Source organism: Passer domesticus, chromosome 2, assembly GCF_036417665.1.
Source record: "Passer domesticus isolate bPasDom1 chromosome 2, bPasDom1.hap1, whole genome shotgun sequence".
NCBI lineage: Eukaryota > Metazoa > Chordata > Aves > Passeriformes > Passeridae > Passer > Passer domesticus.
The window spans coordinates 64,806,714-64,823,654 of record NC_087475.1 but is presented as its reverse complement, the minus strand read 5'-3'; the positions used below and the strand labels follow the sequence as shown (position 1 = coordinate 64,823,654).

Genomic DNA, 16,941 nt, shown 5'->3' with positions numbered 1-16,941 from the left:
CAGCTGCCCTTCTATCAGCCTGAAAACACTCATGCAGTTATAAGGCCCATAAGGCAGACAGAACAGCAGAAAAATCTGAAGTGATGGTAAACTCATCTTAAATTGGAAGAGGAATCTATTGATGAGGCATGTGTGAAAAATACCTCTGACCCATGACTCTTCCAAAGTGATACAGCTTTTTATCCATCATCCCACAAGAAAAATCCGATTAATAAGGTAAACTGCTACTCTCTACCATAGATCTAACAGACACACTCCTCATTTAATATCCTACTTCCTTTCCAGACATCTCTATCTCAGATGTTAATGAACCAAATCTCTCAGCAACCTCTCTGCCAATTAGAAGCAACTCCTCTGGAAGGGAGAGGAAAACAAAATCTGAACTCTGAAGTTTGGAAAAGCAGATAGACATGGAGCAGAAATCCACCTTCTGCCTCTAAGAAGATGATTTTTTCCTCCTCTTAATTGCTGCTTTCAGAAAACTGTGGCATCGTGTAATTAACAAATCACTTAAATTTAATAAAACAACAGCTGTTTTTCTGTGTTATTTTTTAAAGATATGCAAATTAAGACAGTTTGTTGACTTGCCCAATAAATACTGTAAACCCCACTCAAACTCTTTGTGGCAGCTGGAATAAAATTTTTAATAATCTAACATTTTCTGTACAACAGATTTAGTTCCACTATCATTAAAAAGTCTGTCTCTCAAACACTTGGCAAAAATATTCTCACCACATCATCACATACATACTTCTCAAAATGGAAGCATTTCAACTAGAAATCTTTGGATGTACTTACTGAGATTGTACCATTGTCTAGACCTATGGACAGCCTCCTGGTTTCCGGGTTAAAAGACATGCATGAACATGGAGCTGAAAAAAATGAACATGTTGATGAAGTTAACAAAACTGCCATTCTCATTTTCTTGAAGTTCTGGAAAACCTAAAATTAGCTAACATGCTTTATGATGTTGTGCAGCATTTTGAGCTTTACCAATAGACAAGCATTAAAATAAAAGTGTTCTTACAATTCATTTAACCCTATCCTATTAGGACATGGAAAAATAGCTATTTCTTGCTCCAGTTCCTTTAACTTTTTTTCTTACTAGTTATCTGTAAACAAGCCTCTCATATAAGAGGAATGGTGCCGCTTTGATATAAGAGGCACCTGACATTTCAGTATAAGTCAGAGATTACTTAGCTGAATAATTTAGTTTTTTACATTTGCCTGAACTGTGCTGACAATAAAACAAAACACTACATTATGTCAGAGGCTTGCATCCCATACCTGCAGTAAGAAAATTTCCCAGTAGGAATCAACATATCAACTAAAATTAAGGACTGAGTTAAACTGTCCCTTACTCCAATTCCATCACAGAGAGCACTATGACAGTATCACACACCATGGTCAAAATAAAAGTTTTTATCTAAAATTAACCATTGCTTGGTTACACTGATATTACTCTAATAAATATCAGGATTTATCCTGAAATTGCACACAAGATGGTCACAGTGTGCTCCCTCAAGGATCTGGCAGGATTTGTACCCAGGATAAAACCAGGTTTCTTCTCAAGAATTCAAGAGCTGTACTTGGTTTAATTTAAAAATTGTGAAGTTACATTCAGAAAGCAGGAATTGCTTTTAGTACCCAACACAGCAGCATGCATTTGGGAATCCTGCTGTCCCAACAGAAACCTTCAGGAATTATTTTTCAGGAGCAATTGCCAAATGCAGCTAGGATAACAATAAGAATTATAAAGCTTCATAAACCATGTTCTTATGATAAATATAGAGTAGTCAGATGCACTTTTAGTTCTGCCTTTCCCCCCTCTTGGTTTCCACTGTCCGTTGTGACTGCTCACATGTTTGTGTTACTAACAAGCCAGGAGTCCTCTCTTTTGCAGTACTGTAATTCAATATCTTCTCAATTTGTGTTATGTCTCTCTTAGGGCTAAACAGCCCATAGCTTAGCAAATCTTCCTTGATAGTTTAATTGGCAGCAAAGCTATATGAAGAAGAGTCACTGTTGACTGTGTAATAAAACTTGCTCCACCTTCAGTATTGACTCCCTCTTGAAATGTTTCCTGAAGGACAAGTAACCATAACCAGAAAGCCCATCAGATCCACAACCAGGCAGGCACCTCAGTTTATTTCTTTCCTGGAAGGGTTGACTGAATTGAATCAATGCAAAGGCTTCAGTTCAAGGAAACTGACAGAAAGGAAACAATTAAATCAGGCCTAGTAACAGCAACAAAATTGCTCCTTCCTGTACCTCTCACTCAGAAAAGGCAAACTGGGATCATCCCTTCCGAAGGTGGTGCATTACCATATTACTGAGGTTTCTAGGCCTGTAGCTGTAGACAGAAAACTCTCCAATTCTAAGCATAATAAATATCAAATAAGCGTAAAGGCACTTAATGCCAGAACAGGTATATCACACAGCAACTTTTAAATGCTGGACGCTGTGCCTACATTGAAAGAGCTACCAGTATCTCTGCAGGCAATGAGCAGCTCACAGAGAAGTCGTCTAAGGTAAATTAATTATTTGAAGTATGCTTTTCCCAAACACTTCAGAAGCAAATGATGCAAGCAATTGCTTGACATGATTACAAAAGAACTAATTTCTGAATTCCAGACCTGTCTGTACACAGTCATAGCAGTGTGAAAATACTTATTTTGCTATAATCATTTTCCCAAGGGAACTCCTCAGTAACATGTGCACTTAGAAAAATCATTATGTCAGCACTAAAATTATGTCCATACCAGCTACACTGATGTAATCAGTTGTGCCACTTGTAACAAGACTGCAGCAACTTACTCTGGTAAAATTAAGACAATATTAAAGTACTTTAGCACTTAGGCACATTAAAAAGAGGGGAAGAAAACAAAAAGAAAAAATAAAACAAAAAAACCTTAAGCTTCAGAAATATTTTAGACTCTTTAAAAAACATATCCAGGAAAAATAACAGCACTCTGAAGACTCTCTACTTAAGAACCTATCTATGATTTGGATTTCACACGGGAAAAAGATTGATCTGAACTACTATGGAGGTCAAGCAGGATATTCCTGATGCAGAAGTCTGGCTGCAGTCTTTTCCTAAATACAGGCAAATACACACTGATTTTTTGCCTTTAGAAAATGAAATATGGAGGAAAATCCCAATTATATATTTCATGCTCTCAAAACCATGTCACCTTTATCAGAGGCTGAGAGAATCAGAAGAGAAGTACAGACTTTGTCCCTGCAATTTCTGGGACTCCCCTCTGAAATGCCTAAACATGACACAGTTTAAGACCAAAGGAGCACATTTTGCATTGCAGTTGTTTCACCCTGTGAAAGGAGGGTGAAACAACACTAAGCAAAGTGTTAGCTATGAAAACCATCATAAGACAAGGAGTATAATATCTGCCTCAAAGACTGGATACTCCATTGTTCACCAGTACAATAAATCCTCCATTCCACATCTGTAATAGGGGTTTTTGTTTGCATTTAGGTCTTTTTGTGTGTTTTACTTTTGTTGGTTTCTTTACTGGAAAAGTTTACCTGACTCTTGACTACAATTTCTTTACCTTTCATAAATTTGTGTCTGCTAAGCTGTTTTTTTTTTATTCTGTGCCCAAGGTGACAAATTTAACCATGGTTACACATGTCATCAAGAGTACACATCTAACCAGGGTTACATGTTTACAGAGCTCTGTTGTTAATCAGCTGTTGAGACAACGCTGGTGCGAAGGAAATGGAACAGCAAGGTTTCAGCTAGAGCTCTTTTCTTTCTCATGGGCTGGAGATGATGATCAAAAATATGGCCACTGTGTTATCCAGAATTTTTTGACCACAGAATCACCCACAGGCAAGTCATAAAACTTTCCCAATTAGGAGAAATCCTACCTCTAAGCTCAGAAGAGATCTATAATCTTGGCCATTTTTTACCATTACGTATTTAATGATTTTGACATTCACAATGCATTGATGATCCTGTTTGGGTGCAGAACTTGACCAAAGCACATCACTGAGTCAACCCAACTCCTCAGCCTCCTCATTTCCCAGAGGACCTAGTCTGCAAACTCAGTTATTAAAGCTACCTGGTGTCAAACAATAAAATAGATTGGGTCACATATGACCACAGTCAGTCACAACTCACGTTAATGGGGTATCTATAGGTAGGACTGCCACTCACAGCTTGCTAAGCAGCACAAAGGCACCATTGTGCCTACTACATTTTTACACAAAGAAACTCTCAGCAGTCATTGTTCTTTAAACAACAAAACCCAGTATGAACCTAAAGCAGAACACCATCCAAAAGGTGATCAACACAAAAGCAGACAAAACCATCATTTCCAGTCAAGTGCAGACTTGTGCAGATTCTGACTCAGAGCCCTTTTTGTGATTTCCAAGCTTAAAGGCATGACTGATTGTAATTGCTTCAGTTGTTAATTATACCTGATGATTCTTGAAATTGTTGAATAACACAATATAATTTCAGTATCTCATGCCTCAGAAGCACACCAGTCTATGAAGTGAAGGAGCACTGTCAAGTGTTCAGATTTATGAAGGAGCTTTGAAATAGTCCCCCTTCAGTGGAACTGGATCTACTCCATCATTTCCACTGAAACAATTATTACTGGCAATAACACAGCTTTGCTAAGACCAGAGGAGAATCCAATGAGATTCAAATATGTAAATGTATACAAAAATACCACATGGAAAAAGAGAAGTATCGATGCCAAATGGCTAGAAAGGCCATGTTATAACAGTTTGGCTGGGGAAAGCAAATCTCTTAGGACCAGTCAAGGGAACTCAGGCCACTGCCAGTGATCATGACAGAGCTCCAGAGACTGCCATGCCATTAGCTAGTTCCCAATACCTTCTTGGGCAAAATCTTGAGCAGAAAGTACCTTGAAGGACTGACAAGTTCTTATGAGCTAGTGCATCAATAAAGAAAGATGAGGAGTCCTCCTCTCTACCAAACTGTTTTCTTAAAGCAGGCAAATACCATGGCTGCCCTACAGTCCTAAATTGATGTTTTCATACTAAAATTTACACCTATTAAATATTTCAGCTATCATGGAGACAGATGTCTCTTCCAAATCTACCTATCTTAGCTTAAAATAATCCTTTCTCCAGACAGTATGAATACCTCCATGAGACCTGATATGTGCTCCCCAATCTGGATTTAAGGTCAGCTTTACAGCTTTCCAAAGACAGGCTAACCCAGCACATCTAATTGAAGCTGACTGAAGAGCATTAGCATATGCCTGCCTCCAATGACCCACAAAATTATATTCCTGCACTCAGCACAGGGGTTACAGCAAACAGCAAGGTCTGTCATTTCTTCAACTATCTCTTGGAAAAATGGACATTGATCTGCAGTTTCTCAAAGCATGAACACTCTTTGGGAGAGGAGACATAATGGAGGGATCCATCAGGAAAATTTGGTTTTCCACATTCAATTGCAAAGGTAAAATGATTCCGCTTCTAAATTGGAAGAGCTGCCTTCCCTGTCTAGTATCTCTATCACATTAGGTGCCATGGAATATTAAGTTCTTACCAAATAAAAGCATTTACCATTGCACTTTAATGGACTGAGCACACACAGTAGGAAGGGCAGAGTGATTTATACCGGAGACTTACAAAGCTTTATGGACTCCATTAGGGGCAGAATGCAAGACCACATTTTGAGTTCCCACATTTTAAAACCTGTGTTTGCATTAAACGCTCATCCCTTGCTAACATGTCTGTATCCTTTTACTGCTGCAATCTCTGATGCCTCTCAGAAGCATTACCATGTGACTTTGTAAAGCTTCACCAGTACCAAGAGGATTGTTCAAGAATAACATTTGATACAGAGATGTAAGTGTGCAAACGGTCATAAGCGTGAAGCTTCATCAAAACTACTTTGCAAATCCACAGTAGATACTGAACATCTCCTTATACTTACATGGCATTGCATGGTATATACTGGGCCAGTACTGCCCACTGTCTCTCTTCAGCCAGACACGAACTGTTCTGTAAAAGAAAAAACACAACATACATGTGAGAAAGTATTAAAAAATAATCATGACTGAATGAAAGCGAAGTGGTCATGATGAATGTACAAGATGTTCTTCAAAATTAAATTGTTTTTCTGAGAGGGAAGGTAAACCCATGAACTCCTACACCAGCCTGATACATCAGCCTCAGATTAACCCATGTAAAGTGATGAGGGTAGATGACTCCTTGGTGCCATCCAGTATGCAACAACTTGGCTGAACATATCTCAACAGTATTTGGAAACTGCTATGGCTTTTATTTCTTTGCTTTTCAAGGACTTGAACATGACTGTTCATTCAATGCTTCACGTGAGAATTTGGGGCACCACAGGCAGCCCAGTAGAGCATTCCTGTATCAGCGCTTCCAGTCTCTGCAGGAACCTTCCCCCTGCTCTCAGGGCAGGCCTTGGCCCTTCTGCTGCCTGTTGTTTCACTGTTTTGCTTCAGGAAAACCTCTAAGAAAAAGAAGGAAGTTCTGAAATTTTCAGCTGCTTATTACTAAAGTTATGTCCATTTGTGCCAAAAACAACCTCTTCAGCTTCAGGACCTTTCCCTCTCCTCCATGCACACAGAGTGCTATCAGAAGAAGCCACTGAGCACAAAGAAGCCAAACTTATCCTTCTCTGAAGAGGATGACCAAGGTGACAAGTAGCCTTGCAGGTCTCCTCTGCCTCATCAGTTTGGAGCTGGTGTCTTTGAACAGAGACACCTAGAATCACACAATGCTCGCTATAAACACATCAGCAGCTTCCTCTCTACTAGAAGATCTTCCCAATGTATCTCAGGATTACTTTTGCTTTCTCATAATCATATTAGACTGTCAGATGCCTGTTACTCAATCCATGCCCTTCAGAGATTTGAGACATTTGTTGCTTGTTTCTACAGCAGAGGATCTGGACTGATGCACCATCTGGGTCATTAAATATTTATTAATTCAGCCCTCATTGTCATTTGCTTCTTTTGGTCCAGTCTCTGAAGCCTCCTTGTAATTGAAGCTCTCTCTTAATTTTAGTTCATCGGTTAATTTCATCAAAACACATCAAGTAACAGTGTCAACAGTTAAAGCAGCATTAACCTCTTACTTGTTTCTGCATAGCCCACTGTCACCTCACTTACAGCCCCCATTACCTTCCTTACTGCTCCTCTAATACTTATATCCAATGTTAACCAGAAAACTCTCCATATAATACAGTATTCATGCTTTATTGATTTACATTTAATGTGTTAACCTTCTCTAGAAAACATAGTTATTAGCACCATGTTAGCATATATTTTGACCCATCACCCGCTTCTATTCAGTCTTTTCCATCAAAATTACTATGCAACAGCAAATGCAGGAGGGATAAAAAACCCCTATTGTTTCTGTAACTTGCACTTGATACTATTAAGGAAAAAGAAACAAGCAAGAATGCCTCTTTCCAGTACATGAAACATGGAAATACAGCTTATGGAAAAGACTGCATGATCATTTCTGCTGTTACCTCATTTTATTCAAAAAGAAGACTGCAGCCCTCTTTAGTCAGTATGAATTCAGAGCAATGTCATAATACAAGAAATACATCATAATGGAATATAAATTGATCTAAGGCATTACATACACAAATATAGCCTGAACTGAGATGCTATGCTATGCATAATAAAGCAATTCAAGACCTAGTAATCTATCCTTCAAACTTCAAACTAAAGGCTGTACCACTCTGTCTTCCTGTATTGCTTATATCCAAAATCAAGTTTCTGCTCAACTTACCCTGCCTTCAAATTCCTTTTACAGCAAATAATTCTGAGACCTTGTACATTTGGGCACTACACAAGCTGAATCATTGTAGAAATATCTCAAGCATACACTTTGAGAGGGTATGTTGCTCTAAAAACTAACCCTTCACTGGTTAACAAGTCCCGAGGTTAGAAAGCTCTCACAAACTACTCAAAACATGTAACATTCATTATAATTATGTCCCAAGTCTAATGGCCTTTTTGTGTTGAACACAGCAGCAGCTCTGAAGCAAAGCCACCAAAATTTTTTATAAGGCACAATTCACTGGCCAATACCAACGCCGACGTATCTTTGATGGTGAGAGGGACAGACAAATCCTTCTGTCATTTCTCCCCACAGCTGACCACGGCTGTTGACCAGAAGCTCTAGATGCACATCAACCACTCAGTTTCCAAAATGGATGAGCTCTTACAAATGAGTTTGTCGTTGACAAGTGAGGTCATTGTGGCACTAAATGAGTGTGCACAAAAAATAATGGGATGAATCACAGGGAGCTGAAATAACTGAATATGAAACTACCCTGAGGAAAAGCACCTGTGAGAGACCTGCCTTTCTTGACCATCCCAATCTAGGTGTTCAAGTGCTATCTGTTTCAAAATCCCCAGGCTTCAACAACATTGCCCTTCCTCTCCACTCTGATGCTCCTGCAAATAATAAACACAGTACAACATGCTACAAATAATTCAGCTTGCTAGGAAAGGACTGTGTAGAAGAACAGATCTTTCATAAGCTACAGGAAATAAAAATGAATTTTATGTGCAAAAATGGCAATAATTTGAATGTTTTGGGTTGGTTTTGTCATTGTTTATTAAACTGTACCACTGCAGAATTACTAATCAATTTGACAGTTACATAGATTTTAAGACTTTTAGATGAATGATAATGAAGCAAAACATATTTTCTAGTAAAGTTTAAAACAAAGAAGAAAACTGCTGGAGGTTGTGTTAAGAGTGAAGCTACTTCTACTAATATAGGCCTCTTCTATAGGTACACAGTATGCTCATTTCTTAGTGTAGTCAAATATACTTCCATTCAAGGACTAAATCATGTGACTAGATGACAACTCAATGAGAAACAAAGCATTCTAAAAATAAAAATACTATGAAAAGATGTCATCTAACTGTAAGGTGTGTGAAAAGAAACATAACTAGCAAGTCAGTTCATGCAACTCTTTAGAGAAACTCCTCCCCAGTAAATGATTTGAAATAAAAGAAAATAAAAGAACTTGTAAACAATTTATTTTAAAATTAATAATTATTACTATGCAAGTCTTTAAAGCAAACATTTAAAAATATATTAAGCATTATAACGGATTTTCAATATCTATCTGTAACCTCATGTAAAAGCTTGAAAGCTTTCATGTAAAAGCATGAAAATTATTCCTTATGTCAGGAAGTAATGATTTAGAATTTTCTTCCCTTAAACATCACTGAAATAGAAAAAGCATTTTACTGAAAGACATAAAACCAACCTCAGTTCAGCAATCTTTTCTAGGTAACTTTTTCTCAAAGTAGATTTGGGCTAAAAACAAACCATACCAACTACTCAGTTTGAGAGAAGCCAAAGGTTCTTGAAAGAGCACATCCTTTTTCAGCTGAAGTTCCACACATTTCTGTATACTTCTTTACAGAATATTACCTACTAGATGTGATACCCAGAGCTTTTGGAGCTTCTAAAGAATGCAAAGAAAAAAACCAAGCATGAGTGAAAATAAGCTTTTTTTGTGGATATCCAGCATGAGGAGTATTTGCTGCTTGCATGGTTAGTGGACTTAAACAGCATCACCTGGGTCAGGATTCATTCTTCAGCTGCTCTAGAGTGATTCAGTCAGCATCGCCATGGAAATAAGTTGTCCCTTCATTTTGCTGCCAGCAAATTGACTTGGAAAGATTTTTAGAAGCTGTCAAATCGATGGATATTCTTCTAGTCTTTTCATAACAGAGATGATTTATTTTTAAATGAGACAGGCCACACAGAAATAATTCTGCCATACAAAAGACAGACTATGTCTTCATATATTAAAGGGATGTAAAAATTGCCGATTTTAAAAGAAAAATTGCTTCTCTCTGTTATGATGAAGAGAATGTGCTAAGATCCAGGTGGCTGTGGATGTACCAGCAGGTCTCAAGCACACTGCCAGGCTGTGCAGGTGTGCAGGAGATGGGCTCCCTTGTGCACCTTCTACTCATGGAGATGCCCATGTCAACAGCAGCACATCCACCTCAGGTCTGTGCACCACCATCTACAGAAACTTACTCAGTCACTGGTACCTCATTTCTGATAAAAACAATTTGTTCATACAAACCCAACTTTGTGCATCTAGGCTGCAGTGTGCCTCATGAAAATATGCACAATGCTGCCAGGTTGTATGCGAGATTCCCTGCTCTGGCCCTGCTCTGGCCCTACTCTGGCCGCAGCAATCATCTCATTGCTGGAAAACTCTGTTGCTTGGAGTGCTGGAGTTGAGTTTCTGTGAGTGACTCATAGCAGGGCTCCTGTCTTTCTCTTTTGTGCCTTGCATGAAATTAAGGCAAAAGACAAACACTGCTGTTGCACACAGTACAGACATGCTGATGTGTCAAAGCACTGGCCCAAGATGTTTGCATGTTGCAATACTAGGAAATCTGTGGTAGGGAGATCCATTGCCTCAAGAAACAAGCTCCCTACAACACTCCACTTCTCCAGAATATCCATAAACCCAGTTCTAGTGTCACAGTTTGAGTGAGGAAATCTAATATATCCATTTCCCATAACAGATCCTTCCTCTCCTGTTCATTTCTTTTTCTTTCTCACTTCTGTCTTTTAAAAAGTTTCTCTTTGCTGAGATGCATTTCTGTAACATTATCACCTTCATGCTCCAGACATACACCAGAGAATAACAGAGCAGAAGTAACTCCCAACACATACAATTTACTACATTAGTTTTGTAGGTATTCTTGGGAAATTGCTTTAAATGGCATTTTAATGTATTCTTTATAGTTTGTTCCTTGGACCATATACTGCAGGATTATTTTATCTCTTGTTTTGCTGAGTGACCAAAACCGCTAAGCATCAAATGAAATGTGAAATTAGTTTAAGTTTTTATTTTATTATTTTACAGTTTTATTCTTATTTGTAGTGAGGATGCAATTACAGAGGTGCGGAAACTTTAATCTGTCACTTTCTAAAGTCATCAGGCTTATTCAGAGACTGCACATTATAGTTCTTTAGGAAAGGGGGCTATGTCAACAGTGCAAATGACATGGTTAAAAAGAAACATTTCCTACTGTCCACTGTTCTAACTACAGAACTGATTTAACATAGTTTCAGAACAGTTTTGAAAAAGGAAAAGGAATACACTAAACGATTATGGAAAGTCCTTTAAAACACTCCTCCAGCTATTCATTGACAGAAGAAACAAAAATACATTAGGATAATGTTATGTAAGCATTAGTGCAATCTGTGAGGTTTCAGGCATATCTAATGGAATACTAGCACACATTCTTACCATCAATACACTGAAGACTTCTTCAGTGTTGAAAAGAAACTCCACCTATTCCTAAATATACAATAACAAACAATTCAGAAGTATTCAAAAGACATGTTTCTGTAGAAACTAATATTTGCATTTGTGGCAGCAAAAGCTCTACCTGATGTCATTAAACAAATGTGACAATAGTAGCCTTTGAAGTCCAAGTACGCCACTGATGGCTTTATCACTTTTAGCAGCAACACACTGCCATTAGAACTAGGATAAGGAAAATTATTTAACAACTGCATTAAACTGAATTATACAGTACTATAAATCTCTCAACCTGTCCAGAGACTTTTTGCAGAGATGGGAAGAGATTCTGACTTCCCCTGCTTAGTGACGTGGAACCCTACTGTGAGAAAAGGATCTTTCATGCTTAGTGTCAGCTCATGAACCACTGCCAGTGTACTGGAACCAGTGATGAGGAGTTTCATCTCTCCAATAAATTTTGAAAGAAAGTGTATGAAAGCAAAAATCAAAACCAGAACTAGTTTCTAGGCCAGCTTGTTTTCAGGGAAAACAAATAGAAATGTAATAGCAGAGTGCCAAAGCCTCAGGCAACCAGAGGACTTTATCTAACAGCCCTTATCCTATGCCTTCCTAAATGAAAAGCAAAAAAAAAACTGCAGTAGTCCCACACCACCCCCACCAAACCCAACACCAAAGGCCCAGGGAAGTGCATGACTGTCTCCCACTCAGAGTCATCCATACCAATTTCCCCAAAGCCTAACACACAACTGTGATGGTGGGTTCTGCATATACCCTGAAATGTTGGGGCACATTCCAGGCACTACTTTGTTTTCTCCAGTTTTGATGAACAAATGTGTGATTTCAGCTGAACTGGTCAAAGATTATCTGACTGGACTTTTTCTGAGACTGAGACCACATACAGCAATGCAGCCACAGTATAAGAAGGATACAAAGGTATTTAGAGACCATGCAGTAGAGGTCATAAGGATGGTGAAGGGCCTTGAGGGGAAGCTGCATGAGGAGCAGCTGAGGTCACTTGGCCTGCTCAGCCTGGAGGAGACTGAGGGGAGACTCCATAGCAGCCAACAGCTATAGGGAAGTGGAAGGGCAGGTACTGATCTCTTCTCTCAGGTGGCCGGCAATAGAACCCGAAGGAATGACATGAAGCTCAGTGGGGGGAAGCTTAGGTTGGATATTAGGAAAAAGTTCTTCACTGTAGCAGGCTCCCCAGGGAACTGGTCACAGCATCAAGCCTGCTGAAGTTCAAAAAGCATTTGGACAAAGCTCTTGGGCATGTTGTGCGATTCTTGGAGTGTCCTGTGCAGGTCTAGGAGTTGGACTTGAAGATGCTTGTGGGTCCCTAGCCTGGATACCCTATGATTCTATGATCACTCTAGATCTGGTCTAGGGTCTTTTATGTTACAAAAGGGCAGGTTCAGTTTCTGAAATAAAGTGCAAGAGCTACAAGATCAGGAAAGGGGGAAAATGTGTGGGGAAAAGACTAAAGGGTTCTGAAGGATGGACTGTTTTAGAGAGGTTCTATCTTACCACTGATTACATAAAGGCATTTCTAGAAGATATAATATATTCATGATCATCTTGGTCTGTAACTCATCACTGGGCTTCCTATAAAGTGGAAGCATTTTGAATAATGATAAGATACCCTGTATCTGTATTTTGAATAACTGAGAATAATTTTGAATAATAAGGGATACTCTGTGTCTTTCAAGCCCTGCAACAAAGCCATAGGAGCAGTAAGATCTGACTTCAAGAGGAACCTGGGCCAGCTCCCTACAGCCGGCACCTTTGACATCCTGCTGTTGTATTCAAAACACTGCTGCCATTGTCAGCAATCCAGAAACCCTCCTACACAAAGCTCAGAAGCACCAGAGGAACAGATCATGGCAAAGGAGGTGAAGCAAACAAGCACTTCACACAGTCCTGGATGTGAACAGCACGGGGAGCACACCAAAACCCGTGTGGAGGCAGCTGGGTCTCTGAGCAGTAGCTCAGCCACCAGCTGTGAGGAAGGAAGGAGTCTCATGAGCACTTGAACATTCAAGTGCACTGTCAATCCCACCCAGTGATATAAAAAAACATTGCACAAAACAGAGTGCCAAGCAAGCAGGCAGATGGACTGAAAGGCAGGATTTTTTTTCCACATAAAGCATACTAAGCAGTCAAACCATGCTTAATAAGATGTTTCCACATTTAATTCATGCTGCTGTAACTAAATGCAGATGCACATTGCATAACAGGGAAAATGTCAAAATTTTGGTAGGTTATATGCAGCTAGAGGATTCCATGGGTTTCTCAGGGTATTATGCCCATCAGTTGTACATAGACCACAGGGAAAGAGACACCATTTTATTTAACACAGTTTTGGTTTACATAGAAGGTTTTTTGGGTATTTCGTGGGAAGTGACTAAAAACCAAAGACTCACAGGAGACAATATCAGGGGAAATTAATTGTTATGACTTAAAAAAAAAAGAGATAGTGACATGACAGCTTTACTACTCAGCTGTGAAACAGCTTCCACGAATTTTTCAGTTTTCTGGACAATAAGCAATGCAGTTCAGTGATTTTTCCAGTTGCCTGAATACACAAGCCTGGGAGCAGTGCAAGCTCTGCTCTTCAGGCATGGGACAAAAACCAGATTCTGAACAGTTTCCACTTTGGAAACTTTGGTTAAGTAGAGGCCCAAAAAATGAACCATAAGACACAACCACAGAAAAATACTCTGTTACCTTGAGGTTACTAGAACAAGGTTCAGAGAGCCAAGCTGCCTCAGGTCTTCAGCAGCTCCACAAATTCAGCTCTCATCATGTGTGATAAGGAGCAGTGTAGTGACTACATCACATTCCAGCTGTAGGGAAGCTAACTTTTTCTGCAAATGCAGGTAAATGTAGCACTGGAGTTCCCACTGAGCATCAACCTACAGCTTTGGAAAGAGTGAAACAACAAGTATTCCATCACATTGAGACTTCTTTCAAGCAAAGTTTCAAAATTACCTCCTTAATTAAAAATTTCACACTAGTTTTCCTTACAGATCTTTGGGGTAACAAAATGATCTTCATCTCTCTCATACCCACAGACCTCCTTCACCCATATCCCACCAAATGATTTCCCTTCCAAAATAGATGCAGCTTTGGAGCTGCCTGTACTGATCAATTGCTGTTTGCATTCAGGAAGCATAAACACACAACCTTTTGAAGGTAATTGCATTGGATGATTTAATTATTGCAATCCAATTACTTTCACCTCCTTCCCACATTCAAATGTTTCAGTAATGGAAGTTATTAGAAAGATCCTCATTAGATTAAAATACAGACCTGCCATGCAGTAAGTGACTCAGTGGAACCATGCTAAAAATACCCAGTGGATCCAGAATTTGCAAGAAACTCTCCTCCACCCTCTAAATTGCCCATGTACCAAAGGTGAAGAACTAGAACCCACCAGATCACTGTCCTGCTTCCAGCTGCCTGGTTGGAACATCTGTCCAGCAAAACACAACACTTTTTTCTCCAAAACTCCTACTGGCTATCAACTTACTGATCATTTTTAAGTTAGTTACATTATTAACTCTGAATAAAAATGAATGCGTTATTCAATTGATAAAAAAGTGGATCCGTGAAGTGAAAGCTGAACATACTAATTTCAATATACATACCACCAGTATGGCATTTTCTAATAAATTACAGTCACATAAAGGTTAATTTACAGGAAAAGACTGATATTTGATCCCAAGTTCTAAATTAAGTCATACCCTTAGGTCTCAACTTATTTTTCATATATAAATGTTTGGTTAACTATCCTGTGTAACATCTAATATATTACACCTTTACTGCAGAGGAAGGAAGCCACATTTCCACATATATAGGGTGATGCCCTCTCTCAGCATTTTAATTTTTGGACCTAAGTCATCTGCATCATTCATTGAAACACCCTCTACAAGAAGAGAAATGCTTTTGGTTTTGAAGTACTGCTGAACAATTACAGCAGTGTTTTTTCAGAGACAACAAACATATCTACTTGGAATGTATTTGTGTGCTCTGTGCCACACCAAGGCTACTCTGCTAATGCTCTTCTTGAGGCATCAAGGACTTTCTGCAGAGGAATCACATTTCCAGTTCCTCCAGCTGAACTTGAACAATGATTCATGGGTGATAAAATGTTCCCTCAGCTTTTCTGCTCCTTGCCGTTTTCCCCTCCAGGCAGCCCGACTTAGAGATACTCTCACTGTCCTCAACTCCTGCAGGCTTTGCTCTTCTAGAGCAGGCAAGAAGCCACTCTGCTGCTCTGACCCAGCAGGACAACTTTGGCTGGAGAGTCTCAGTACTCTGGGAAGGAAACCAGCAAGGTCAACAGAATTAGCACTAGCAGAAAGGGATCAAGAAAGCAGGGCAAAGCTATGCAAATCAAACCCTGTCCTGAAAAGCTTGTGCCATAGCTGCAAAGGAACTGTAGCCCTGAAGTGCTTTACCAAGGGCTCAGATTTCTTCTTATCATGCATACTGCAGTGTGTGCTGAGGTGCCAGCAAAGCCCAGCAAAACCCAAACTTCTGACTCTGTAATTCAGAGGTGATCTGGCATTTCAACGGCTTAAAAGCCAGTCAGTTTGTCATCTCTGCATTCCCACGGGGGTTATGGGGGGAGATGGAAATCAACAGAGTTGAATGGAAACCATCCTCAAACCTGTATTGTGAGACTGAATATTCCATCCTAAACTTTGGGTTTTATTATTTAAAAAATCTCTCAAACATGCAGGGCCTCTTTACATTCAGCTACTTCTCTCATATGGCCTAGTTGCAGCTTTTCTAATCTTCAGCATTCTACTCCATACTATAGTGATTATATTCGATCATGTTTGAAATAGTAAATTTCAATTTTTAAACAGCAAATTTCAATAAACATCTTCTTGCTCTCCTCCTACGAGAGTAGAAGTTCTGTTGTCTCTACCTTCTCTGCTGGTTAGTTGCTGTGTATACTCATAATTTCTTACATGCTTCCTCTTTAAGGTAATCAATCTTTCCAGTCTCTTGGAAAAGCTGTTCTTGTGTTCTGTTCCCCTTACCTGCTTTACAATCCCTTTAAAGAGACAATATCCTGTCTGAACTGTCATCTTCTGTACTAAATGCAGCAATTCAGATGCAAACAAACCTGCTAAATTATATGACCATTATCATTCTTTTCTTTTCTTTATGCATCTTCTTCCTGTACGTACACTAGCAGTGTTTATTTGCAGCAGGATTTAGAAACTTACAGACTATGGATGAAAGAGAAAAAACCATCAATATTAGATTTTCTCCATAATACACTGCTATCCACTTAGTAAGTTTTCCTGAATTTCAGATCTCTGCAGACCCAATCAGCTTATCTGCTAATTTGGGTTAGACAACTTGTCCAGACTGTTAGAGAAGGGAACAGAGGATTTGTCAGCCACAGCTCTCAAGGGCAATCCCAGAACCACATGTTTCTGGCAAGAGAGGTGGAAAGAAAATTATAAAGGAGAGCAATAGGCAAAGACTATCAAACACCAAGAAAAACCTTGACCCTTTGCATCAAACTTTCTCCTTGTGAAAACAGGACAGGAAAGCCATGTCTATTGCAGCAGTGTAGGGAAGACACAAGATCATCTCTCCTCAGGCACAAAAAA

The 16,941-nt window shown here is 39.2% G+C and overlaps 1 protein-coding gene across 2 annotated transcripts in view; it reads right to left on the bottom strand.

The window, feature by feature from the left end:
• WDFY2 (WD repeat and FYVE domain containing 2) overlaps positions 1 to 16,941 on the bottom strand; it is a 59,161-nt gene that overhangs the window by 22,770 nt on the left and 19,450 nt on the right. The window contains exons 1-3 of one of the 2 annotated variants that reach the window (XM_064408894.1): positions 7,455 to 7,478; positions 5,939 to 6,006; positions 799 to 872 (exon numbers count right to left, since the gene is read on the bottom strand). In XM_064408894.1, the coding sequence (XP_064264964.1) occupies positions 799 to 872; positions 5,939 to 5,945 (81 nt within the window). In that variant the 5' untranslated portion in view covers positions 5,946 to 6,006; positions 7,455 to 7,478. Of the gene's footprint in view, positions 1 to 798; positions 873 to 5,938; positions 6,007 to 7,454; positions 7,479 to 16,941 lie in introns of those variants that run through there. The other variant, XM_064408893.1, reaches the window with a different exon arrangement.